We start from the raw sequence: 27,859 nt of genomic DNA on the forward strand, positions 1-27,859 counted from the left end.
TTTTTTTCCATCATAGCCTCTTCCCAGAATTCTTATTTCTTTTAGCATATAAGTGTGCTGATGCAACACATTAAAGTTGGGCAAAATATTTTTGATGAACAGCTGAAAAATCGCAGTTTTGGGACTGAATCTACAGAGGGGAATGATGAAAAGCTAACATTAGCTTAGTGAGACAATGTAATGGGGAAAGAAAGTGAGGTTCCTTTTGACAGGAATAAAGAGCAGGCAACAGGACACGGCTGTGCCACAGCTTCTGTCATAGCCAACACCAGCCTCTCCTTGTACCCATCTTCTCCTTGGCAACATGGATCAAATTCAAGGCATAGATCCAGATAACTTCTTCACGCAGGGAGGAGGCAGAAATTAGAAATGTCAAAACAAGCTTTAAATGTTTCCTTAGAAAAAATTGATTGAAAGCTACTGAATCAAGGCTTTAACTGAATCCTCCCTTCCATCAAGAAGAAGTACCCCCAAATTAAACCAATTTTCAATTAAAATAGCAGTTTATTCTCATATAAACTATCAGCAGCTATGTGAAATTAAAAAAAAAAAAAATTTCATCTTAGGTCAAATTGGAGCAATTAATGTTGTTTTAACTTTTTGAAGTTGAGTCGCTGTATCAAAAGGAACAATTTGCACATTTTTAGCAGTTCTGCAGGACATCAATGGAGGACCAACATTTTTTATATGTAGTAGCAGAGAAAGTGCAACTGAAGCTCAAAAGTGTGTCTACAAGCTGTAAATGCAGTTACCTTGGATGATTCACAAGTGATGGTGAGGTTCCAGTAGGTACATACTTTATCACACTGAGGGCACATTATGATATTACCTCCTATGTTGGGGTCACATACTTCTTGGCTAAAAACAAAACTAGTCAGTCACTCACCAACACTAAATTCTTTAGTCCTTTTCCACACATGAAGACAGTCCAATAATCTCAGGGAATTAATTAATAATTTACCAGTGATCTGCACTCAAGAATTCCACCCCCAACCCTTGTCCTGCCAACATAACCCCATTTCCATTCACAGTCCTCATCTCTAAAATGGATGACACACGAGGAAAACAATTTCTAGCCCTTTTACGTGGTGGTAATTCTCAAAACTGCCCACACTAAAAATAAATCAGCTCTTAAAAGATCTTGCAGTCTTCAGTAGGAAACTCAGAGCTGTGTGCTCACACGTGCTGTCATACCAAGTCTGACGGGAGAAGGAAGTGCTGCCTAGCAGAACAAGGAATAGTTGCAGACCCCAAAGGACTACCTAGTCCCTGTGGTCTCCTAAACAGGATCAGACTGGAAACTGTGCAGAGGGGAGCTGCCACGGTGATTCATGGGTTTGCAGACCTGTCTCAGAGATGGCAAAAGAGCTGCTGTCTCATACACACTAACCTGGCATGGTGGAGGCTGGAAGGTAATGTAATTACCTTCTATGTGCACATCGCAGGGTAAACACCAGGGACAGAGCTGAGCTGCTTAACTAAATCATAATACTGGCAAAAAGGTAAATGGGTCTAAATTTGGCACAGGAGTGGAGCTGTGGAATAGCCCTTCAGCATGGATTGTGAGCACCTGTCCAGGAGGGGGTGTACAACTGGATGGCCTAAAGGTCCTTGGACACAATACCATCATTTTTTTTTCCCCTGGGTCATTTGTCCATGAATTTTGTTGTGTTATGATGAAAGAATCTGTGTCATGGCTATACCTTCCCTTCCAAGGTATACTAAGCAGCTGAAGGTCCCTGTGCTGTTGCTTTTCCTATATTTTCCCAAATTAGAGGAAGGAAATTTTTAACATCTTTGGGTATTAGTTTAAGGATTACCACAGCGAAAATTATGTCTTATGGCAATTTGTATTGACTTCTGATTGTCACTCTTTTCTTTGTGTTTCTACACTAGGTATGGTGAACCTCATGCAAAATACAAACAAAATCATGAAATAGTAAATTCTTGGATGTCTATCACTGTAATGGTCCATGGATTTCCATTATTTATCTAATATTTTATGCCTTTGCTTTCAAATCCACCATGGCAGCTGCTCTCAGGCCCTTTAATTTTGCCTCCTTCATTAAGCAGTGTCTTGCAAACCCTGTTCTGTCTCCCTGTGTACAGGGCTTATAAAAATTGCACGAGATATTAAACCAGGCATGATCAGGTACCTCCATGTGCAGTTGTCCTTTGTCAGGAATCCATACAGAAAACATCCAACTCCTACAACTGCAGCCACAGTCAGCATATTTGTGTAAAAGCCCAGCCAAGCAAAGTAGATGCCAATTTTCTCTCCATAGTATTTCCTGTGGGGGAGAAAGGTGGGTTGTTTATTTTTTTGGTTAAAACACAAGTAAATTTGAATTTCTGTCTCAAATGGCTCTTCATTTCACACATTTTATGCCAGTCCTTATTTTCATAGTTCTCTGGTTTCAACTTTGGATTGCAGTAGTATTGCATGCTTTTGTAAAAGGATATAAATGGGAGGGAAAAAGGAAAAAGAGAAAAGATCATACCTCACAAAGAAAATTTTAAGTGGTTGCCTTTTCATAAACCAGCTCATCATCAAATTATGCTCCTGTGCATGAGCTGATCTGGGTGTATGTATCTTCTCTCAAAACTGACCTGTGTCTCCTTGATTTCCCCAAAATCAGACTTATTATGTAGATTTCTCATTCTCCCTGCATTAGTCCAGTGCCAGTTACACCAACCTGATGAAATCCAGGGGTTGCAGTTTGAAAATATTTTTAGGATGAGCCCATTCTCTGTAGAGCAGATATCGTTCACTCGGGCAGCTGGGATCAGTTGACAGGTGCCTAAAACTTGACTGCAAAACAGGACAAGCATGAGAAGATACCCCTAAAATCTAACCAGGGCAGCTCATCTCTCATCTCTGCAGGTGATTTCTATACCATGAAGCTAGAGTCTGGAGTAGCCTTTTAGACAGCCTAACTGCAAACCAGGAAAAGGAGCAGCAGCTCTGAGAGCACACCAGGATTCAGGATAGAAGGTTGTCAGAGAGGCACTGAATGCTAAAGTAAACTCTGTACATATGTGAGCTGAAAATAACAGAGACTCATCATGAGCTTAATCTAAGCACATGTCAACATCTTGGCACTTAGGAATAGAAAATAAAAAAGAATCCATTCTAATTAGAGAACAGGACTGAATTAAAATGGATTTTAAGTAACTTTAGCATACTACACATGCTTTGCTTCAAAATAATACTGTACTAGAATACAGGCTGGAAAGACTGAGGGAAAAATCCAGGGCCTCTAGTCTCTGTTTTAAATTTAAAAGAGAGTTCATATGGAGATAATCTTTGTATTTCTTAGTAGGCTATTTTAAAAGCTATTTCAATAAAACCTGTTTTATTTGAGACATTTTTCCATTCTATATCTGTGATGCAACAAGATGAGTGATGCTTGTAGAAATCTATCTGCTGCTTTTCATTTTCAGCATAGCTGTGATGTATCATTTCAACTGAATAAAAAGACAGTCATTAATTACTAGTCATACTGAGTCAAAATTCCCCAAGCCATGATAGAAATAGCCTGCAAGGCAGGTTTTAAATCTTTAAAAGGAAAACTTTAAAATCGCTAGTCACAAATTGTATTAATTCCATTCTGTAAAGCTTTGATTACTTACAAGAAACATGGTTTGTCTTGATTCTGCCTTAAAAGTGTCTTTGAAAACCTTAGAGGCCTCCTAAATATTTTAAGCCAAGTCCCTGCAGCTGAAGCAGTTATCATTCCTGACCTCCCATGTTCCCAATGTCTTCTTAACAGAACATACCTTGGACACAGAATGGTTGCTCTGAGGTGGACAAGTTGGGATGTTGTGGTTATGCAATAGAGAGAATACAGAAAATCGGCCCTCAGTCTTTGCTCACTTTGCATTCACAGCCTCACATGGAGTTTTTTCTTTGTCAAATATTCTGAAATCTGATTTTTTTCTCCTTGATTTTTTTTTGTGCTATTGCTAGTCTTGGTATACAAAACAATTTTCAATATTAACTTTCTTATTCAAATTATATAATTTGAAAAGCTTCAGAAGTGTAGCTGCAAAAGCTGGATTTGTTATTATTGCGAGGTGAAATTGAAACCAGTGAAGCTTTTCTATTCAAGATTCTGACACCTGTGAGGAACTGTACTGGCTGGGCAGTCTTCCTGTGGAAACCTGAGTCTCATGCATGTATGCTGCAATGTTTGGGAACCAAGGGACTGTTCTCAATATGGAAAACTTTCACACATCCTAAAATAAGAGTTGTAGTCTACAACCCTATCAACAATTTGATATCAACAAGTTGATAAGAATTTTAATATTGGAATATTGCATACTAATGAGACATTGATTTATGACTGATGAGGCAGTGTGTCATGGGAACTATGTCTCAGTCCAGGTATTTTACTGAAATACATCTCCCAGAGAATACAAGTTTAAGAACTCTCAAGTGAAATATATTGTTTTTCATTTATAGAAACATTTTAGTGTTTTGGAAGAAAAATCTCTTTAGTGAAACCACATCCTATTCTTCTATGTGGATATAATAACAGTTAAGGAAGAGTGCTTGCTTGTATCCTTTGATATATCTAGAGGATATATATATCTAGATATAGTTCAGACCTCTATTTTAAAGTGTATTTTAGTTACAAGTACCGGACTTACATCATGGAGGGGAAATGCTGCTTTGTAGATTCCAGTGTCCAGTAATTTGTTAATGCCAAACTTTTTCACATTATTTTTTGTTGCATATTCCACACGAGACAGGATAAAATGAACCTGAAATTTAAAAAAAAATATTTTTGTGTCCTTGTAACCTGAAAGAAATCATATACAGCTATATCTGTCTCAGCATACCATCAGGTTAGGAAAGAGTAAGTAGACTATTTCCTAGCAAGTAGAAAAATGTAGACAGAGTTAATTGCATGGGGTATACAAGCCATTCAAATCCCTCCTTTAAAATCAGGTGGAAGAGAAATAGGACAAATGCAAGTAAAGTTTTCCTTCCGGATTGCCCAGGCTATTTCATAAATTACACAGGACAATTGCATCCCAAACATTTTTAATTTTTTAGGATGTTTTAGTGAAGGTAATCACACTGATTTGGTAAAAGGAATAGTTTCTTTTTAAGAGTAAATTCTAGAAATACTCCATAGACTTACAATTCGGCTTCTAGTTGCAGGATTGAAAAAAGTGTCTTTGTCTTGGATATAGAAGCTGGACAAATACTCCATTTGAAAAGGGGCAGTGAAAAACTCTTGCTCGGGTTTGATGATATTTTCATCCACCCTGAAGAGCCTACTGAACCAGTTGAAAGCTGAGTCTTGGGTTTTCAGGTCATTGTGTTGCAGAGGCAGTTTGATGTGCATAACCTCGGCATACGTGCACAGCACTTCCCAAGGTGCATGCACTTTCACAAAAATAAGTTTCTCATCCAAAACCTGAGATGAAAGAATATTGAAAATTAGTATGTAAGCAAAGAACTTCTCATTTTAACAATTCTTGAACTATCTAAATTTTTCTTTCTCTTTACAGCTCATAGATGAGCTGCTCAAAGTTGCATTCATTGTCCATCCCAGCGAATATATCATTGGCTGCTGTAAAAGTGCTGACATGAGGAAACACTCAGGTAGATGAAGGCATAGAAAGATATAAAAAAAACCACTCTTAAATGTGCCCTTAATACTTAATGTTCACATCTCTGCAAAGTATTTTATAAAATAATTTAAGTGTGACACTTTCCTCCTATGGGGTCATTAGGACTGTTTTTACTTGTAGTTTGACAGGGCAGGCATGGCTCTGGAGCTGCCAGTGACTCCCCAGCAGCTCACTTACAGCCCTGGGTGATGACAGCAGGCTAGGCACTCAAGGGTGCTCCTGGGCAACAAGAATTCCAAGCTTCCTAGAGGATGGGGAGAGGGAAAGGGAAATTATATGAAACTGCTGAAAAAGACAGCATGGGGCACATTTGTTCCCAGTGGAATGCCCAAACCAGCAGCAGTATGCAGTGGGAACCCTGAGAGCCACTCCTGCCTCCTGTCTACACACAGCCTGTAGACCTCCTGCTGCCCTGCATTAGTGAGTGTCAGCCACATGAAATTCCTTTATGTAGCTCATTGGCTCAGGAACACTGGTCTGGTATCTGATCTAGCCTGGGGAAATGTCCAGTTTCAAATGTTTTTCAGTCATAATCACAGCAGAACTATTGAAGACTGCAATATGTAAGTATAGCACCAGGCCTGCAGCAGCCTTCCAGACAGCAATTTACTTTCTTATGAATGTGAAGAACCAGAATGCATTCTTGGACCTGCAGCAGGAGCCCCCATTGCAGACAAATAAATACTGTGGTGCCATAGATTCTGAGTCTAATTTGGGAGGAGGGGACAAAGCAACCATTTCTGGAGCTCACTACAGATTACCAAACAACAACAAATTTAGACTGGAAGAGACTGTCCTGGAGAGGGAGACACAGATAGAGCACTGCAGCCCTGCAGGGTAGGAAGAAAGAGGAGATTTGGAGGGGCTTTAACCCTCCCTGCCAGAGAACAGCAGCTCTGGCAGCTGGTGTGCATTACCACAGGGCTCTTGAACTGCCTGCAGGCGACACCGCAGCCCAAAGCAAAATCTATCACAAAGCATGATAGAACTGCTTGCACAGGGCCAGGCCTTGAGAGAAGCAGGATCATGTGCACTGCTCTTCTGGCAGGTTCTGCCCCACACACACACTGGCTTCTCACCTGTGCTACACAGCCAGACTATGGGAAGTGCCTCTCTGCAGGGTACAGACAGTAATTTTTATCTCCCGAGCTCTGAGCAGACATGATCTACGTAATCTCCCAGCTTCCCATCTTTTATTTTGCAGAGGAAGGAGCAGACATAAAAGTTTAAAAAGATTTTGCATCAGATCATAAAGACACTGCTAAGAGAAGAAAATGTGGGCCTTTTTTTTAATTGATGGGAGAGAAATCTTACAGTGAATTCATATATTCTGTTTCCTTAGTCCCACAGGGGCAGCTCTGCTCTCAGAACAGCCATCCACAGAGAATAGCACTCACCGACCTCGTCGCTTCTAGTTGCAAGCCATTGTTTATCAGGTTTGATTCATATACTTGTCTCTTCCTCTGTTAAAAGATATAGAACACCGTAAAACATCTGTTCCAAATTTCACAAATATGTATGCACAGAAAAATGGAATTTCCTCCCAAAACCATCATTATGTTATCTCTGTAGCCCACTTAAAAGCTACTGTGGTGATATGTACAGTCCTACCTACTAATTAATCCTGATCAGCTTTTTTGTGTGATAAGCAATATTGCTTTAAATGCAATTGTGGAGCATTTATCCTCTCAGTTTCTGATACATTACTGAGGTGTAAGTGTGACTCAGATTTCGAAAATTTTGAAATCTACCCCTGAAATTTTGATCTCTTTCACCTTTAGTCACTAAGTGAACTATATTAATCTTCCTTCAGAAAGATTTAATCTCAAGTGCTTTTCATCTCACTTTCCTTCAAGAAACCCGTAAATTTATGTTTCCTTCACAGTAATCATATGAGTTCACACAGCAGTTCAAACTGTAGTATCCCAATATATTTTAGTTCATGGATTACATCCCTATAGGAAGAAACTGAGAGTTGTAGCACTTGGAGAGTTAGTGGCACTGTTCCAGGAGCATTTAATGTCCCCAAAAGGACACAACAAGTTTTCCTCAGTAAAGATCAAATTTGTGGCTAATTTAAATTTTATTTCATAGTTAGAAGCACTTGGCAGATGGTGAGTTACAAAAAACCTGAAACATCTTTCCGGTCTCGAATCTGCTTCTCCATACAGATGACCTCCTCCCAAGAAACACAGAAACGTCCCCTTTCCCCTCAAATTCAAAACATATACTCCATAAGGGATTCAAAACATTCAAAACTCCATAAGGGATTTATAAGGAATTTTGAAACTTTGTGTGTAGCAATCAAATTTAAAAGCTAGCTGCACCAACTGGAAAGCTCCTCAATGATTTATTTGTTTATGTGAGTCAAGGGTAGCCTGCTCTCCCTGAGCTACAAACTGCATGTCAAAATATCAGCATGGGTAATGGGAGGCACCTGTAGGCAGCTGGGACTGCCCTTAAGTGAGCAGTTTGCTAGAAGATGATGACTTAAATGCACTGGGGACTGAGAGCTTTATTCCTCTACCAGGTTAGACTAGGGCTGCAGCAAGGTTCCTGGAGTGACTCGGGGGATACTACTTACTCCCAGATTCCTTTCATGCCACTGGACAATTTCTTTGTTGATTAACATGTGCTTAAAGGATCTGGCATCTCCCACTTCAGGAACTTAAAGGACCCAGTGTTTTTTGTGACATGATTCTCTATAGCCATTTTAGCTGCCTTAAGATCTGTGCACAGGATCCAGACCTGTTGCTACTGTGAAGGACCAGAGTCAATGAATGACCCTCTAGATAGTCTTAGGAACTTTGACAGGTATATAGAAAGTGATCCTCATGGCTAGACTCAAGGCTTATTCACTCTAGATGGCAAAAAAGATGCTTCAGCAGAAGGCTAAAAATCTTCAGAAGTTCCACAGGAACAGGTCAGTTATATACCCAAATAAGTTTCATCCAGTTCTTGAATATTTTAAGATGGTTGTAAGTTCCCAAACAAGAAAATGCTATTTTTCCAAAACTCCAGCAACTCTTGAAATTAATAATTATGGAACCGAATAACAATATGAGCACCCCATTTATAGTTTGTTAGTTCTCAGCTGCAGCAGCTGCACATGGTAATGATCTCAATGGACTAATTTCTTATTTTGTGAACAAGTATTTTTCTTGTATTCTTGTATTTTCTGTTTTGGGTTTTCTGCTTTTTTAGTCCACTGAATATCACCTTCTACTCAAGCTAGGCACAAGAAGAGCCAAATATTTCAATCTCATTTTTTTTCTCTCATCAATACTTATCACCTTTCTCCTTATTCCTTGCTTTTCTCAGGATTAAACCAAAAACCCAGACTTTGATAGCACTCTCCATGGAGAGATCTCTCCATGTCTCATTAATTCACTTGGCTATTGGTGACAGTATAATGCTGTTTATATTTTTTCCTTGTATATATATGTCTGTGTGTAATATAGACATTTCTGATGTGTACATCTAATTATCTTTGTTGTACTGACAGCTTTAACTAAAAATCACAAATATGAATGAGTGTTTTTCTTGCAGTAATATATTTTCTTGGATTTTCAATAATTCATAGATAATAAGAGTTTTCCAGTCTCCTTTAAAGCTAAAGATTTTCAGCCACCTTGGCTTCTAAGTAAACTATATAATGATTTCCTCTGCAATTTTTGTTTTATCAAAACTCAACTCTCTTACCAGTTCATTAAAATATGTAGTACACAATACACAGGAGTTTGTCACTCTAGTAGTAACTCTTCTGCCATTTCATCTCATATCTTTGCTTCTTCCATATGCACGTGGTTGTTTCTAAAGTGAATACTACTCAACCAAGAAAATATTTCAACCCAAGTTCTGCTTTGTTCCACCAAATAAAACAGGCAAGGGGCTAAATACCTGTTTCATTTTCTTTCTAAATAGCATAAAAATAGATGCAGAGCAATTCTCATTTATAGAAGTCTAATACTATTTTTTAAAATCTTTTAATCAGATCCCTTTAATAATTTATTATAGCAAGGAGTTCCAAAATTAATTTTGCCCTCAGAATCTTAGAGGAATGTTGACAATATTAAGATTTCTAATAATGTATGGATTGAAGTAGTGAGAAACAAAGCCTCTGGGAGGCTTTGCTAATTAAGGGGTTTGGTATTTTATATAAATGAATGAATTATGGGTATAATGATCTATGGAGGAAGTAGACCTTTACCCAGAGGAGTCTATAGTGGGTTTGCATTGACTGGGGAATACAGTATATAGATATAATAGTTTATTAGGCTGGAAGGTGGAGACCATCCAAAGTTTATTTTAGTATCTGGCATTTTGCTCAGCTACCTGCAAGGCTAAGTTGCAATAATAAAGTAATCATGGTAATGCTGCTGATCTAAATCTGACATAGGTTTTGGTGATTGAATGGCTATTCAGCAGAGTAAAACATCACAGGATGCATAATCATACACAGTCTTGTGAAAATGAAAGCAGAATGCAAGTAAATGCCAAATACTACAGGCATGTGGAAGGATCAGGTTTTGCGAGCTGCTTTTTCACCACGGTGCTTTCAATTTCTGGTGATTCTCTTGCCAAGTTTAAGAGATTAACAGGAATTGTGGGTCTGGAAATTGGTAGCAGACCAGTAGCACTTTTTCCCCCTGTGTGTTGAAAATGGTAGGGAAGACTTGCTTTGATTAAAGTGACAGAAGAACACGAACTCGCATCTTTGCTAAGTTTCTTTTGTGCAAAGAGAAAAGTTTCCTACCACAATATCCATGTGGGTTCAGGGGAAAAATCTTAACAAGAAAAGAGAGCTTGAACAGCCTCCTCTGCCTTACCTGACAGGCAACAGATAAATCACAGTCAATAAGAGAAAGAACATGGGGCCAAAATCCTCCCCAATGAAAATCAGCTGAAGGGAGTGAAGAGGATCATTGTACCAATATTAGCTGCCTCACAGCTCCTTTGATGGTATTTGGAAGCTATCCTCCAAGTCCCAGCTGTCAGCATCAGAAAATCAATTGATTGAGAAGCTCTACTCTGTAAGCTTCTTTCCCTTATGTTTGAAGACAATCATAAAAATGTGAAGCACAACATGCTATAGAGAATAAGCCCCCAAAAATGCAAACCCAAAGAACTCCAAATACATATTTTCTGATATACCCTTTGATTTTAAGCCAGCTTCATGGTTTTCTGAAACCTGATCTGTGACCACCCAGAACTGGTAATACTGCAGTCTAGCCCTGCCCTCAACAACAGCTTCTAGTCACCCTGCTTGGAAAGACTCATTTCTGTCCTACAAATATGTGTAGTAACTGCAAAGTAACTCCTTCCTTCTATCTGTCTTCATATTCTTCTGTCATCCTTCCTTCCAAAGCAGTAGAATTTGGGTTTGTGGTTGCCTCAGGAACAGAGGTTTTATTTCAGTGAGTTTCTGCTTCAAAACTGAACCATCCAGCTGAGATGAAGGCAGGTGTGGCTGCCCTCCTCCCAGTGCCCATAGTCCCTTCATACTTGTTATCAGACTGCCTGAGTAGGTTGGCTGAGCACACCACAGGCATGCAGAGCCTGTCATTCTCTACTGCCTCAAATCACTCCATAAAATGGCACAGAAGTACCCTTTTACCTGTAATCCCAAGTGCTGCTCTCTCACTGCAGGTATGACACATGCTAAGCAGTGGGATGAGTATAATTTGTGCCTGAAAAATTACTCAAGTTTATTTTTGGTAAATTTTTTTTTTTTTGGTAGTTTTATGTTGCTGGTTATCTGAACTGGTATCTGAACAAATATAGAGGCAGGAACTGCTCATTGTTTGCTTATGAAAACAAAATTCTCCAGCTCTGCTGAAGTTTGCAGTAACGCTGTACTTAAAAAACCCGAATGAGATGTGTGTAATATTTTCCAAGAGTGATAATTTAATTCAATTTGAAAAAAACAAAATCTCTCAATTTTTGAGAAGCACAGATTCCTTCACAGCTGGAAATGAAGGTTTTTCCCACATTCCAATTTAAATTACTGACAATCTTTCTGTTTATTTCTGTTGGGGGGAAATAGATGGACTAAAATTACATTCTGCATTGATTTCTTTTGAATTTGCATTTCTTGCCTGTTGACTTTACAGAGTGAGCTCCTTGAGGACCCCAACAGATGAAACTGGTGTTTGGGAGCATTCCTGAAAAGACTGGTCATATTTGATGGTAAGCTCTCCTGACAAATAAGGTACATAAATTGTAGGTTTAAATGATATGCTTTGAGCAAGAATTTCAATTGCTTGCAAGCTATGGTTTCTGGAATCTTCTCCTGGCAGTCTCCTTTTTGCTAGTGCTCGCAAAATTAATTGTATACGAACTTAAGTTTGGAGATTGAATTGAGCTGCATATTTGACACTTACTTACTAGCATTTGGATCTATAAATTATGTTAGAAAGTTCCATGAGGTGTAATTTCATTAATTTGACTCTGTCTCCCCTAAACCAGATTTCAGAAAGAGATGAAAATAAGAGAAGCCCTGTGGATCTCCAAGAGCTTGAGAATCCCTTATTTTTATTCCTTCTATCAAATCACACCCATGTTTTATTTCCTGCTGTCCTCTGAGATATTTTCCCAAGAATATTGCTTATTACTATAAACTAATGCAGACCATTCAGTTACATTTATCCAATTTTTTGGAAAAAGAACAGAAAGCCATTCAAATCCAATACAGTGATAATCCCAGGATCTGAGTCTTCTCTTGCTGCAGAAGAACACGTGGATCTGTGCCCTGTTTCTCTGAATCCAGTAAACTGGATACCTAGGTTGTGTCCTGATATTCAAATCCTTCTGTCTAAATTCACTAAGAATTTTGGGACTCCTCCACTTTCAGTATCATAAAAAAAACCACCCACAGCAGCACAAGAAACATTTCACTTCAGAAATCTTCAGGTGTCCACAGTTTGAGTTCTGAAGTGACTTCCACACCATGCAATTGGGTGGGGTGCTGTGTGTGTCGGACAGAATTTTTCCCAAAATCTTTAGATTTCACAGACATGTAACATTGCACACAACCAGTGGAAAACTTGCTCCTGACTCCAGTGACATGAGGATGTCTCCTTATGGGAACAGACATCACTCAATCTCCTATTTTTTAGTAAGCTGGAGTTTCCAAATTCTGTACACAATAAAGCTCTGGATAATAGCTCTATAAAACTGTCATGGAAGTCAAAGAAAGAATAGCATGGACAAGGAACCTATTAATGCTTAAAGCACCCTGAGTTACACAAGATACTACTTATAAAATTTGGCATTTTCAGTTCATCATTGATCAGACAGTGATGTATACAGTATTTAAAACTGATCCTAAATGGCAATGTTCCTTATTTTGGTTGTATTTCATCACAAGGGTAGAAGTCATTTGCCTCAGAAAAATTACAACCAAATATACAACAGTGTCAGTAAAGACACTGTTGAATGACACTGTAAAGTCAGTAAAGCTATCAAGTAGCTTTTATGCCAACATGGATGCAATCTGAGTGTATCTTGGGCAGCACCAAGCCCATACTGTTCTGGGGACTACAGTAGGCCAAAATGTTAATTTCCTTCCTGGAATTCTAAGGATGTAAAGCTGCACCACGTCATCTTAATTTCAATCTCAGATATAAGGTAAATGTGTACAGTCCCCCTGTTGCTTCAGCTGCTACTTAGCCGTGGAAATCCTGGTTTTAGCTTCCTTCGGACACATCCTTGTGTGTCACTCTCCTGGCTATACTTCTGTCCATACAGGCTTTGTTGGCCACTCTGCTGTCACGCTGCACACCTGGCTCTTGTTCAGCTTCTCTCCACAAAAACCACCAGGGCCTCTTCCACAGAACTGCTCCCCAGCTGCTCAGTCTTCCCCTTATCTTGTCATTTCTCTGATATGGTCTTGTCCTCCCATTTGTTGTGCGTAGGCAGATTGCTTCCTCCTCCTCAGCACACCACGGAGTCAAGGTGGCTGCAGATCTTTGTGGAACTAACACCTTTGAAAGTAAAGTTTTTATGCAAACACCTACCCACGATCTCCTGGTCTAATTATAAATGGTTTCATTCTGGCTAATGCCTTAACATTAATGCTGAGCTGAAAATACTACTCCACTGCTCACATTTATTTTCCATCACTACTTAGAAAATATGCTCATTATATTTTTAATATATTTGGGCAATGGCCAAGTATTACAAACATAAATGTAAAATGCTAATTGATAAAAACAATTCTTTCCAAAGGGGCATCTTTTTTGTCTAATTACATCTTTCAATTAATTTATATTGCTGATCCTGTGATCATGTGTAATACAACATCCACCCACGGCAGGACTCCCTCAAACCCTACTAATGACATTCCTTATGGCTGTCCTGTTAATGCCAACAACAACACTGTGTAACGAGTACCACCAACTTAGCTACAGGCTTTTTTACTCCTACTCTTCTATTTCCTAACTGCAAATTATTATTTTTATATGAGCTGCTTTCAGTGATATCCTTGTCCCTGCCTGTCTCTACCATGTCCCAGCTGCTGGAACATGGATTATTACTAAATCAGAGGAGGATGTGGGTGGGTGAGGGAGTGCAGATGCCAAGGGAAAAATCTCACGGATCCTTATTTCTCAGACAGCTCAGTGGCATGGCTGAGCTAGTTTTTGAGACTGTGTGCCAAAATGAATGTAGTGCTCTGATGCAACTGATGAAATGATTAAAGAATAATCAAGAAGTCACTGGCTTGAGTCAGAAACTTAGCAAGGGCAAAGCTGCTGAAGGGCAAAGAGAAAGAATTGTACAGGGAGAAATTCTGGTGGCAGATGTACAATTATTTCCCTTAAACAACGTAGCTATGTTATCAGAAGTCAGCAGATTGTCAGCAGCTGTGTTCATAACTGTGATCTGGAGCAACTGGTCAGCTGCCTCCTTTGGGTTTCTAGGAATATGCTAATTCTATTACCAAAGTCCATTAGGGGCCTAATTGATTCTCTCCACAAAAAGGTCACTGTAGGTACAGAAAATTGTGCCAGTGTGAAGATCTTGGTCTCTAACTCTAACCTGACACTGGCATTTTCCTGCTCACATCTTCTGAAGGGTGGCCTCCCAGGAGGATGCTCTGAGGTCACCAAGCACACACTGACAGACACGATGTGCAGTGCTCTGCCCATTTACTCAGCAATCTATGGCTTGAACCCTGTTCCCTGTCTTCAGTCTCCCAGCCCCCAGGAGTACTCTGAGGATAAGGCAAAGCAATTGCTGTTCTGAGTGAGGGCACTGTCCTTTCTGCCCCCTTTCTGCCTTTCAGCTCTAACACCCAATATAGGAAAAATAACTTACCTTTTGTTTTTTACGATCACTCCTCTTATGAGTCATTTTTTTACTTTCATCTTCATACACCAAAACAAAGTCAATTCTTCGCTGCCCATCTTTGAAGAACAAGGAGTCAGTCTTATCATCAAAATCCACCTGAAAGGCAGGTGGCATGGGTTAGTATGAAGCTCCTTCCTCGCTACTTCCTTACTTGATTCCCTTCACACAGTATTTCAGTGAAAACAGAAATTCAACATATATCAGCCTTGTATAACAGGAAGCCCAAAATGACAAAGTTGCACAGAGTAGAATGAAGAAAAAAAAAATTATCCAGAGGAATTTGTCAGGTCTCTGTATGACATCAAATCAACAGAAGCTTGACCTAACTTTCTTCTTTAAAAATGGTACATTAGCTTTTCATAATGAGAGAAGCACTGGGATGCAACACCAGTACCAAATAATGCATTTGTCTAGTAATTTGTACGCTATCATGGACATTTCATTAGATAGTTTGTCTATGAGATTGCTGTTGCCTGATGGGAGTCTCAGAATTAGTGCATTCCCATCTGTTCCCTTACCTGGAGAATTTTAAGCATCTCTGCAATTGCTCAAAAACAAACAAACAACAACAACAACAAAAAAAACAAAACAAAAAAAGCACAGTAGATTCATGCATGCTTGTACTTAAACCCACCACTTTCAAGGGAACAAAGAACATGGTCAGAGCAGAGATGAGATCTCCAAACAGACATATATTATGTGGATTTATTTCTCATTTTATCTGCAACAACTCAGCAAGAAAAAACACATTGTTGTGTGCCACACATCCATCATGTTATAACAGATGCCAAAATCAAAAGTTTTAATATATCCATAAGCCATTATCCAGTCCCCGGAGGAAAGTAGGATAGATTGTCATATCCACTAATAACATCTTAATGTGCTACTTCATGCGTGAAATGATACGGGCATGTTGGTGACAGGGAAACCTGAATGATTGCATAATGATTTTGTAGTTTTTTAGAGTACTCTGAGGGCAATATCACACATTACCAACCCCCCCTTTCAGGTACAGCTGGAATGTTATCTGAATCACGCCATGTAATGTGTGCCAGCTTCTCAGGTACTTGGCCAAATCCATCCATGCTGTAAATGGAGGTGGTGCCACTGAAGTTGACAGATACCAAAAGCCTGAAGTGGGACTCAGCATGGCATTAGAGACAGGAACATCTCCAAAGCTGGCAAGGCTCCCACACAGAGGACTCCCACAGAACTGCAGAGGAGCTTTGGCCTCCAGCTGACTGGGCATGGAGGGTAGGCTAAGTCAGGATCAGGTCAGGCAAAATGACACAGAATAATCTCTGGCATTTGCTGTGGACATGGCAATGATCCCCAGATGTCCCATCCCTGGAATTTCCCTGTCGGTTCAGACCAAATCTCGTGATACATGCCAGCTCAGGTTTTGGAGCTCTAGGATGTCTGGTCCAAAGAAAGCCATGGAAATGTGGTTATGGTGTCAGAAACATCACAAGTGCAGCCTGAAATGGTTGTTCTTCAACTGTGAAGAACTGAGAAGAATGTCAGTCTTCATTCAGGAACACCCAAGTCTCAGGGACCACACAATGTTTTAGAAACCACGTGTTGGCTTTTCCAAAACAAATTTTCTCTCTCTTTTTTTTTTTTTTTTCCCCAAAACTTCTCCCTGTAGATTATTTTGTAACTGTTTATTGGCTGAACCAAAACAGGCGACCAAGATGTGTCTCCCCATAATTATGACAAAATTTCCATATTTTAAATAAACTCAGGGGAGTTTAAACCCACAATTTTTTTTTATGTTGCATGTGCAAAGGCTAGGACCTGCTGCAAAGAGGTTCAAAATTCTGAGCAGATTCTTGAATAGAACAGTTTTCTTTGAATGCCACCTGTGTGTCGGGATTTGTGACAAAGTTGACAGCAAGCAGCTGCTGACACACATACACATATGGCCAGTATACACACATTCTGCATGTTAGTTTCACAGGCTGGGGTAGGATTTAGAGACTACCTAGGCAGTCAGCAAATCAACATACTGTGAATAAAGTTTTAGGGAAAAAAAAAGCGTTCCATTTCCAGATGACATCACCAGACCACAATGACACTGAATATCTCTATCACCCAAAGCAAGTCACTGGTGTGAATTTCTGAATCCTTCAGAGCTGATGTTGGCATAGTCCTGTCAAGAAACCAGAACTGGCTGTGACAAGCTTCCCTCCTGCTGAGGACTAGTCACAGGTGTAAAACACAGCCTCTCTGCTATCATTTCCAATCTCATTTAAAACATAACCATGATGATTTAATGTTGACAAGATTCCCTGTTGGGAGGAAAGGGGCACCAACAACATCCAACAGCCCCTGTTGGGACAGCCTGGGAGGTGCCTGAGCAGCAGGCACAGAGCCCAGCCTGGGACCCCAGCGATGGCTCCAACACTGGAAATGCAGAGCCCAGATCCTGTGGTAAGGAATAACAGTGGGAAGGGCTGCCACTACATAAAGCATTAGGTTTTTTAACTGGGCTTTTTTTTTCTCTTTGGAATCTTAGAAGCATCATTATAATAACTTCTGTTTAAAGACACAGTTTAGTTGTGAAAGTCAAGTGCTTGAAAGCATAAAAGTAGTAACAGCTTTAACTTTATTTTCACTGCAGCTTTTAGCACTTTTTCTGATATGACTTGTCCTCAGGATAGTGAAGAAAGACATGGAAAAAAGCCAACATCAAATCAAGTTTTGATAGAAGAAGATTTGATCATAATTTGTGTTTGCATAATTTCACTGAAAAATTTTCCTTTAAATGTAGTCTTTTTTAAGCTTAAAAAACCAGTGATAACTGGGTTATCAAGAATAATTTACTATATAAAAAACTATATATAAAATAGTTATAAAAAACCCTATTTATAAAATAAAATCTGCCTGTTAACCAGCATTTTGACTGATAAATTTACTTACATAACTGTTGTTATTCAGATGTGTGCATAACTGCTATTGTATTCATACATTTTTATCTCTCTCTTTCACACAGATATAAGTTGAATACAGCTGAAAGATTAATAAATATTGGACTGCATGAATCCAGATACACAGAAGTTCATACTTATGCAGCTAACTTCTTAAACGTAATCTCCATTGCTTTTAATCACAAGGGCATTTTTCAGTTGACCTTTCCATAGACACTTTATGTATCAATCAAATAATAAAGAATTGACTTAATAAGCCTGAATATTTAAGAGGTCAAGATTAAGACCCACAAAAATAGACTGTTATGTAGCTCATATTAAATAAATTAAATATTGCTCAATTAAAATTAAAAAGTAAAATGTTAAAGAGAAGGTAATAACCAAGTTTCCAACAGCCACATTAACTTACATGTGTGGTGTATTTTGTAATCCCTACTGGTAATAGCTGGTAATGAAAAATCATATATTATTCAACATAACTACCCAGGGAAAAACAGGACTGGAAACCAAAAAGATGTGGTGTACTTTGAAGTTAGCATTTCCTTTGAGACAATATTTATTTTGGGTTTTTTTAAATAAGTAATATTATTTGACAATTTTACAAATGTTACTGTCATACCAATGCACACAAGCTTGCATGCATAGACAAATTAATGGGACTGAAATTTCAATACATAGTTTTTTTAAGTATCAGTAGCAAATTATAGCCCCAAATAATGAACAGGCCCATTGACACCTCCTCCTTTTGGAAGAAATGAACACAGGACTATTTAATGCACTATTTAATTTTTTTAGCCTTGGCATAAACACGATTTAAGTACTGATGGAGGCAATCAGTTGTGCACTCTAATGTTTTAATAATATCCTAATGGACAGCTGGTTAATATTGATTAACACCACTAATAATAGTAATAATAAAAGAAATATATACATAGATGTGAAATACTAATTATACTTAGCATACAATCTGCTGCCGTTAATTACTGTCCAAGTGCTGTACAACTGCTTGCCTACCAGGGAACTATCAGTTAACAGAAGGAATCTGAAGGAGAGAAGGACCTGGCCGTGAGTAAAGTTCCTTGTAACACTGAGGTTACACTTACACGGGCCGGCCTAGAGGCAGCGCGGCCGCGTCCATGTGGGTGTATCTCTGTGTTTCAGTGCAGAACTGGTCAGATCAGGGGAGCATCAGAGGCTCTCCATTCCAGGGGATGAGACTGGAGGAGCCCAGATATGTGTGGAATGCAGACACCACCTCCCCAGCACCAAATGCCTTTTCCACTGCCAGCAGATGCACACGCAGGTTGTGGTTGTGGAATCCTGCTGGAGCTGGGAAGTGCTGCACTGATGCAGTCACACTGAAGGTGCTGGTCATAAGCAGTCCTCTGCCATGCACTCCCCTTCCCTTACACCTTACACACCTTATCTTCCTACTCCCTGAGCTTCCTGCTCTCTGGTAATCCAGCACAAACCACCCCCAGCCAACACATTTGGCTCTCCCAGAGCCTGGGACATAGCAGCACTTGGAAAAGGGGCAAGTGAGACAGGGAGATAAGCTTGCCCCAGCACACAAGGCTGAGGGAACTGTTATGGCTTGAAATGCCCACACCATGGAAGGTCCCCTCAGCCCCTTGACTCAGTTTGTCAGGAGGGAGCCTTCGGTGTGCCCCTCCAGACGTATAACCAGGCTTGCTGGTATCTAAGGGGAGCTGCTGTGTCTCACTCTCAGAGCTGCTCCTGTAGTCATGGCTACATGCGATGCCTGCAGTAGATGCAGGAGAACAGGCAGGGGGAGAGCTCCCTTCAGCAATTCATTCGTGTTCCAGGGAGGAAAAATGGTTACACTACCAAGAAACCTGCCTCACTTTTCCAAGCTTCTCTAGGCATGATATAGTTAAATATTCAGTGGGGATAACGGTGGGATGGGCAGGACAGAGACAATCATGAAGAAAAATATGTGCGCAGGAATTGCAGCTATTTATTGTTTACTATACCCTGAACGAGCACAGTATTGTAAGCTGGATTTTTTAAATAACAAGAGATTTTGCAGGAATGATTTATCTAACTGGAAAGATGAAAGAAGTGCTTTATTTTGTCTGCAAGAGCCTTTGGTGTGACTGTCAATAGTGCCAAATGTAATCATTACTGGAGGGATAAACTACTTGTCTGCAACACCACATAATTTTCAGATATGCTTCAAAATAGCTTCCTGCAGCATGCCAGCGAATAAATCAGTACTGGGAAAGAAGAGAGCAGAGCAGAGCCTGTGTAACATTGCCTCTGCTGATAGGCACCTGCAAAAAATCCTCCCACTGGGGCACAAAGACAGGCACATGGGGGATCTGCAGGTTGCACTTCAGTGGTGGGTTTTATGAAGGGGAAAATTTCAGAGTACCTAATTAGGAGCACAGTTATGTCTCTCTGCCTGCTTCAGGAAATTTTAAAACAAGTAAATAAAAATAAAGCAAACTATATTACCAGGGTATCAGGAAACATAATAATTTATAAAAGACTTTGAGATCATCTGAAGAAAATGTTACAGAAATGAAAAGTTCTTCTTACTATCACAGCCACATAAAAAGATTTTTTTATTGCTTTAGGTTCTGAACAACCAATAGAGACAACTTTCTGACATTAAAGACCAACACAAGCATTTCTTTCTCGATTATATTGATATATATATAATATATAAGATAGTACTGGAAGATGTAAGTTTATTTGCATATTGCATAATAATGTTTGTCTGTCTCTGGAGAGCCATAAAGCTGTTGTGCCTTTAACATTTTCCTTTATTATTCATGTTTTTTAACAGCAACAGAGGACTCTTGGTTCTCTTTATAGCAATAATGCAAATATTAGCAAGCACTTCATCAGAAGAAGGTGTTGTTTTTTTAATTTCTTCAACACGCAAAGGAATTTCAGCAATGAAACAAACTGAAATAAACTGAGAGTAAAGACAAGGAGAGGAAATATGGGGTGTCACTACAGCCATGCATTTCTGTCAGCAGAAAGCAGCTGGTACCCAGCCAGGCATTGGGATGCCTTGTCCCCTGAGCTAAGTTTGGACCAAACACCCACTTGACTTCCTGTCTGAGTGCCAGGCTGCTGCTGGCTGCAGGAGGAATTCCAGTCACTCCTGATTAGAGAGAGACCAAATGGCCTTACTTTTAAAGAAAATTAAGAAAGTGCTCACTGAAAACCTGGTTTTAAGCTACTCCCATCTTTCCTGGGATGCAAGAGCTGGGAAATTCACTCTTTTGAACTTCCCAGAAGCCCTCTTGCAGAAGAAATTGTATGAGGGGCAGCAGTAATAGAAAGTTTGAAGAAGTTACCTTCTCTCTGCAGATACCCACTCTCAAAAATCTTATTGTTACATGCAAATTCAAATTATCTACCTACAAAGCAGATAAGCTGCATAATGAAACATGAGCTGCAAAAGGCTTGAACTAATGCTGTCTGTGCAGTTTTGTCTTCCTTGTACGTTGTTTATGATATGTGATTAAATTGTAGCATCACATGCCATATTTCTATGCTCCTTGTAGTAGTTATGGAGTACTCCTTATTACCTTCTTTATTTAATGTCTGGGATTTTTTTTGTTTGTGGGGTTTTTTACTGTTTTTTAAAATGTTTTTTGTCTTTTCTTTTCTTTTCTTTTCTTTTCTTTTCTTTTCTTTTCTTTTCTTTTTTCTTTTCTTTTCTTTTCTTTTCTTTTTTCTTTTCTTTTCTTTTCTTTTCTTTTCTTTTCTTTTCTTTTCTTTTCTTTTCTTTTCTTTTCTTTTCTTTTTCTTTTCTTTTCTTTTCTTTTCTTTTCTTTTCTTTTCTTTTCTTTTCTTTTCTTTTCTTCTTTTTCTTTTTCTTTTTCTTTTTCTTTTTTCTTTCCTTTTCTTGTTACACCTCATCTAAGTAGCACAAATGTTTAAAATAGGGATTTCCTTCTGACTATGCCTTTGGTATTCTCCTCAGTGTTCTGCAAATGTTGTGAAACTTAATTTTAAAAGATTCCCCAGGACAGAAAGTAACAGTATAACTCTGATTTTAATGGTCATCACATAAGGCATCTAAAGATTTATGCCAGAATCTGTTCACTTTCTCCTAAATTTGGAGTCAAGCTTTATACAGCAGGATGGTGACACCTTTCCAGAGAGCTCAGCAATTCTCTCTCTTCAAAGAGCAATACACTCAATCCCAGGTCCATATGTCACTCTTGCAAATGCAGACAGGGCCATGGATGTTCTCCTTGGCACACAGGAAAAAGAAAAGCTGGCTGCAGCTTTACAGGTCTTGCACAAAAATCTTATAGCAAGGGTTGTCCAACTATCCAGGACCAAGCTCAGTTTTTCTAGTGGTAAGAGCCTTTCATTCCTTCTCTGCAATTTCCTGCCACATTTAAAGCTTTCTGAAGTACCACAAAAAATATCCCCACAGATTTTTGGTTTTTTGGAGATAATTGTCCTAATCATGTGCCAAATGAGGTAGGGATCTTGTGGCAAACTTAGCATATGACCGTGTAATTAGAAGAAGCACAATAAGAAGAACAGGACTGCTTCTATTAGCCAATAATTTATTTAGTTTTGGCTCCTCAGAAGAACTCGCAAAATCAAATCAAATTTCCAGAATACTTCCGGTTGGAACACATGATCTAAGTTTAGACAAAAGGCATTTCCCTTTAGTACTTCCCTTCTATTCAACCATTTCAGGTTAGGCTTCCTCTTCAGTTTCTGTTTCTAGCTACAATTAGCCCTAATTCATTTAGCAGAGGTTCAGCAGATCTCAGTTTTATCTTTCTGTTTCCTCCAACTGAAATATCCAGTGATCAACAAGGAGGACTTGACACAAAAGGAGCAGTGCAGAGATGCTGCTAAAACTGAGAAGAAACTACAATTGCTTGTAAACATGAGTAACCAAAAATAAAGATTGATTTTGACTCTCAAATTTCGATTTCAGTAGAAATAGAAATAAATTCCATCAAGACTGTTCAGAGGAGACTGTTCCAACCACAAGGTATATGACATTCCAGCTGTTTTGATGCTATTTCACTTCATAAAAATATGTAAAAAAAGTATCAATGAACCACAAGGAGACTCTTAAGAAGGATTTTTATAACATCCAAGTCTAGGAAGCAATTGGGAAATGGAAGTTCTTCAAAAATGTTTAAACAGCTTAAAATGAACAGCTTGCTGCAAAATACAGGGTCAAGGGAGGTGAGGGTGTCCACCTCCCAGAAGGAAACTCATTTCCGGTTACTTTGGATATTGGTTTCCTGTGAGATCTGAAGCAGGGCTTCTTGAGATAGAGACAGCAGCCTGTTAGCTACAGAAAATCTTAGGTGAGCTGGGAACCTTGAACTTTGGACAAAGGGAATGGACATCTCTAGATCTTTCCCTTTCTTGTCAGTTCAGTCTGGAGTAAGGAATTTCTTGGTGTCTCCAAGCTCTCTTGGAGCTTTCTTGGGTATGTGTGTTTATATGTAGGGTGTGTTCAGAACTATTTATTCTTGTATATACACACAGAAATCCTAGACATTTGTGAACAGAATTACATAGAGGGAGGAGGTGTATGTGTATGTATCAGTTTACAGTGAGTTTATATTGGTCACTTGTAATTGAGTCCAGTGCCTGTGGCAGCCTGTACTTTCAGGCACTGAGTCAATTACTTCAGGTACCTTTAGGGAAATGGGGATAACAGCAACTCAGATTTAATCACAAAGGTGAACTGCATGTGATGAAAATGCAAAGGAATGCCAGTCTTCTGGAGCAACTACTGGACCGTTGCATACCTACAAGAGAAAATTTTACAGGTAGTCACAGTTAAACAATACTCACCCATTCAGGAGTATGAAGGGTTTGCTGCTCTGGCACAGTTCCGTAAGTGGGAATAATCACCCGGTTCAGTTCCAAGACTGAAATGAAACATAAAAAATGAAAATGCTTTCTCATTTTTTGTGGTATGGGATTTTTATGGGTTTATAGTTTTAATTTTTTTTTTTTTTCTATTAATGCCTTGTGGAGAAGCCAGCTCATTGCACTTATTTAATGTTTCAGAAATGGAACTATTCCGTGTTGCGCTTCAGTTACAATCAGCAGGTGACAAGAGAGTGAAACACCAGGATGACAAGGTAATGCTAGGAGAACATTTTGACAGTGATGTATCCCTACAGAGATGCAAGCAGCATCCCTTTACTAGTATTTTACTAGTTATTTAGTGTTTCAGAAACTCTATGGACATTGTAGCAGAAGTTTATTTTTCAATGAATAAGGGTACCAGAAATAGCTCCAGCTGTGCAAATAACCCTGGCTCATGCTGGTTGTACTTGTTAGGCAAGAACAAATAACAGTAGCAAAGAATTCATCACAAGGCTTGGAATGGGTGTTATACAGGCTGTGCTACTCTAACATTCACTCAATAACACATAACCTAAAAACACACCTACAACTCCAGTGTGTATTGATGCCTCAGCTACTCCTCACCTGTTTCATCAAGACCTGTTAAAAACAAACAACCTGGACACTGAATTGGTTTCCTGAGAATAAAACAAAAACTAAAAATAACTTTGTCAAATGTGCTACTGCATGAAGCCATTATCAAGCACACTGGGAATACTGGCTACCAAATCAAGCACCGGATAACACACAAATTCATCCTAATAAAGCTACTGGAAATAAGTTACAGAAGCTCTAAAATTGCTGCGAGGTATTTGCAAGGTTTTGTTTCTTCACAACTATTTTTGTGTCTTAAGGAGAAGTCAGATACCATCCTGAGGCTGAAGATAACATCACGAAGCTGAAGGGAGCAGGCTGCTTCCTGCCTGTGCATGGCAGGCAGATGGATCCCATCTGTTATTTTTAGATCCTTAAAGCTGAGACATATCTTAGTTAAGTCTGTCCTGCACTGAAGCAGGGTCATGGATAACACAGGTTATCCTAAATGCCAGTGTTGTCTGGAAAGTATAGGCTGAACCTACCAAAAAATATTATAATACTAGAAAAAGATCTCCAAACTCTAAAATAATTAACCTATAGTACTTTTAGTAGTAGCTCAACACCCATTAGATACAAAGCCAGGAAGAACACAACTGATATGCCTGGTTATGTTTTGATTTAGTTTAGCTTGTTTGTTTGGTTTTGGTTTTTTTTGGATTAAAACCTTCATTGCTAAATGGCCAAATTTTCAAGACATACCAGCTTAAAATATGTCAAAACACTAGGAGCACAACAAGATTACAAAACCACAGAACTCTCTCATGGCCTCCAAGCAGAAAATTCTTGTTTAAATACTCTTTCATAGAGTTTGGTAGGGACTTAGTTGCAGGTGATGTTCTCAGTTTCCAGATCTCTGCTCTAGTGATAATAAATGCTCCAGGAAGAAGACAAAAGCAAGTGCATGAATCTTTTCTGAAATATTAGAGCCACAACCTAAAGGTCTGCCCAGCTGAATAAGCAAGGTCTGTGAGTTCTTAACAACATTAAGATCTTCAGAAAAATTTCCCAGAATTTAAAAAAAAGAGACGGAAAATGTGGACTAGTGCAGCATTCAAACATCACATGGGGAGACAATAACATGAGGACTCAGAAAACACAAGCACCTCTCAGCAGCTACTGAAAAACTGCTGAACACGTCCATCATTATGGTTTAATGGATTCAGTTTAGACTAGGGTGAGAAGAGGAAATGTATATTCTCAATGTCAGTGTAATGGACATCTCCCTGCATTTCTTTATTCTCTGTGTGGACACAAAGATATCCAGATACAAAGTATTTCTGAAAACCCACAGGAGTAGGAATGTTTCCACCCACATGTAATGGGCAGAGGGAAGCAGAAATATAAGCATCTTGCTTTGAAATAGAAACAGTTGCTCTGAAATTCTGTATGCCATTACACAAAACATGCAGGTATGGACAGATGTGAAGATTCTCAGCCACTGAACTTCAGAATCAGGAGTTAAAGTGGCCTTTTTGCTAAGTAACCACACCCCCATCATCAGTCCTGTCTAGAAAACCCTTCAGACAGAGCTGAAGGTGGAAACCTGACATTCACAGGAAGAGGAATTCCAATTCTCCCAAATCCTGATGGATCTGGAGCTGGTGAGAAATATCCTTGTGAAATTTTTAAGTGAGTACAATTTGCTTCTGCATCAGGGTGTCTGTCCAGAATACCTTCCTCCTGATACAGTGAATGTCATGGAAGCTTTATAATTGTGTCTATATTTAACATCTCAATACATTTGTACTTGAAATAATGCTCCAGAGAGACCCTGGCTCATTGTCCCTATGGAAGAACTTATGTAAAAGGGACCTGCCACTCTCACCTCTTATGAGACAATAGCAAAGAACTTCTCTCAAGTTAATTACAGATTAATGTTCATGTGAATGCAAAATTACAAAGCCTTGACACTACCTGAATGGGTACTTAGATAAGATTTGCTGTAACAATGGTTTGCAAGGGCAGCTGTGCCAATTTGTGCAGTGTTTATCTGGAAGATACCGTTCTAGTCTCTCTCTCAGAAATACAAAAACAGTACTGCAAAAACTCAGCTTTGCCAGAAAAAGCTGCACCCACACAAGGTGCTTTTTATACCCCCCAAATCACTTAATTTATTTCTCCTACCTCCCTTTCAGCATTATCGTAAAGTCAGTTTTGAGTGTGGAGGAAAAAAAATAAAAAATTGCAGCATAAGAGTTTGGTGTTAGACACTAAGAAAAAGCTCCTAAGAGTAAGCACAGTAGGAAAGAGGGCCTGGGAAGGCAGGTGAGGTTCTGCAAGGTCTTTAACATCAGAGATGATTTAGTAGAGATGAATTAAATATCCTGGAACAATTTAGGGTATGTTGAATCTGGCATCAACTTTAGGAGGCTGGCTGAGAAGGGCTTTTGAGGTACTTCCCCAGACCCAGTTTCCTCTAAGTCTGGTCATAGTGTTCTCATAGTTATGTCTAAAGGCCACTGTGCTGAGAGTTCATATTAAATAAAATAGTTCTGCTTACTCATATCTTCTTCAGAAATGTTATCACTCCTGTTAATAGTTGAGACACAGTACACCAAGGCTAGGTGTTTCTGTTCTGTTATCCAAGTAAAGCAAAAGAGGTGCAAGTGTAGAAAGAAATCTACTGCCTTTGTGCCAGCACACTCTGCTTTTAATTGATAGATAAATCAAATCCTGTCTTCAAGCAATCCAGGCATTTTGTCAGAACACTTAACCTAATATCTTTCTGTTGTAGTCATAGTTCTGAGTGTCTGCTCAATGATACCAGCTGGTCTTTAGCATAGTCCTCTCAAAAGACGCTGTTGTAAAAATTTTAAGTACTGCAAATATACAAACTACTTTACAAGAACATTTTGGTGGTATTTGAGCTGCCAATATATCAGTGGTATTTCCAGCTGCCTGGAGACCGTTCTTCAATGCAGGACACTGAACTGAGCTGTCAGAACCTCACACCTTCCTTCAAATATGCTTATGCAGAAGTACTAAGAAGTCCATGTTAATCCAACAATACTTCTTTATAACCTATGTATATCCCATTCTTTTGGCCAGGCCATGGGAGATGAATCCTGCTGTTTATTCTAACAGTGATTTTTTTAATGAGTTTTCTCTACAGCTTTGCTTTCTCACAGGTGAGCCAGAATTCCTGATTGGATTGAATAAAGACCCAAAAAATTCCTTGACAGCCAATGCAAAATGCCCAGTCTTTTAATTAGTTAATTGATATTGACAATGGATAGTTTTGTAAGTTCAGTGATTTCTCATTGCATAATTCAAATTTAAAGACTTTAATGAACATTACTGCTAGCAATCACTACCTATTGCTTTAGGTGAGAGGCCATGATAAACAGAAGCTGCTCTTCCTTTTTCAGAAATATAAAGAAGAATTAAACATAAAGAATTAAACCTTTCCTTGGGTTTCTTTTCACTATCTGAATAGTGAAATAATGGAAGCT

General features: G+C 39.0%; 1 protein-coding gene and 1 long non-coding RNA gene across 3 annotated transcripts in view; one reads left to right on the top strand and one right to left on the bottom strand.

Annotated features, from left to right (window-relative positions):
* Positions 1-27,859, bottom strand: part of ANO6 (anoctamin 6) — a 70,805-nt gene that overhangs the window by 20,552 nt on the left and 22,394 nt on the right. For both annotated transcript variants that reach the window (XM_088054781.1, XM_005519528.3), the window contains exons 2-9: positions 23,751-23,827; positions 14,965-15,093; positions 7,044-7,109; positions 5,151-5,429; positions 4,654-4,767; positions 2,697-2,812; positions 2,157-2,291; positions 753-858 (exon numbers count right to left, since the gene is read on the bottom strand). In XM_088054781.1, the coding sequence (XP_087910907.1) occupies positions 753-858; positions 2,157-2,291; positions 2,697-2,812; positions 4,654-4,767; positions 5,151-5,429; positions 7,044-7,109; positions 14,965-15,000 (852 nt within the window). In that variant the 5' untranslated portion in view covers positions 15,001-15,093; positions 23,751-23,827. The remainder of the gene's footprint in view (positions 1-752; positions 859-2,156; positions 2,292-2,696; positions 2,813-4,653; positions 4,768-5,150; positions 5,430-7,043; positions 7,110-14,964; positions 15,094-23,750; positions 23,828-27,859) is intronic.
* Positions 8,187-13,565, top strand: LOC148184339 (uncharacterized). Its single transcript, XR_015772457.1, has 3 exons — positions 8,187-8,569; positions 11,760-11,835; positions 12,115-13,565. It is a non-coding gene; the product is annotated as an uncharacterized LOC148184339 (long non-coding RNA).

The sequence above is a fragment of the Pseudopodoces humilis genome, chromosome 5 (genome assembly GCF_049639895.1).
Source record: "Pseudopodoces humilis isolate 2021_Gansu_Grassland_sample_001 chromosome 5, ASM4963989v1, whole genome shotgun sequence".
Lineage (NCBI taxonomy): Eukaryota > Metazoa > Chordata > Aves > Passeriformes > Paridae > Pseudopodoces > Pseudopodoces humilis.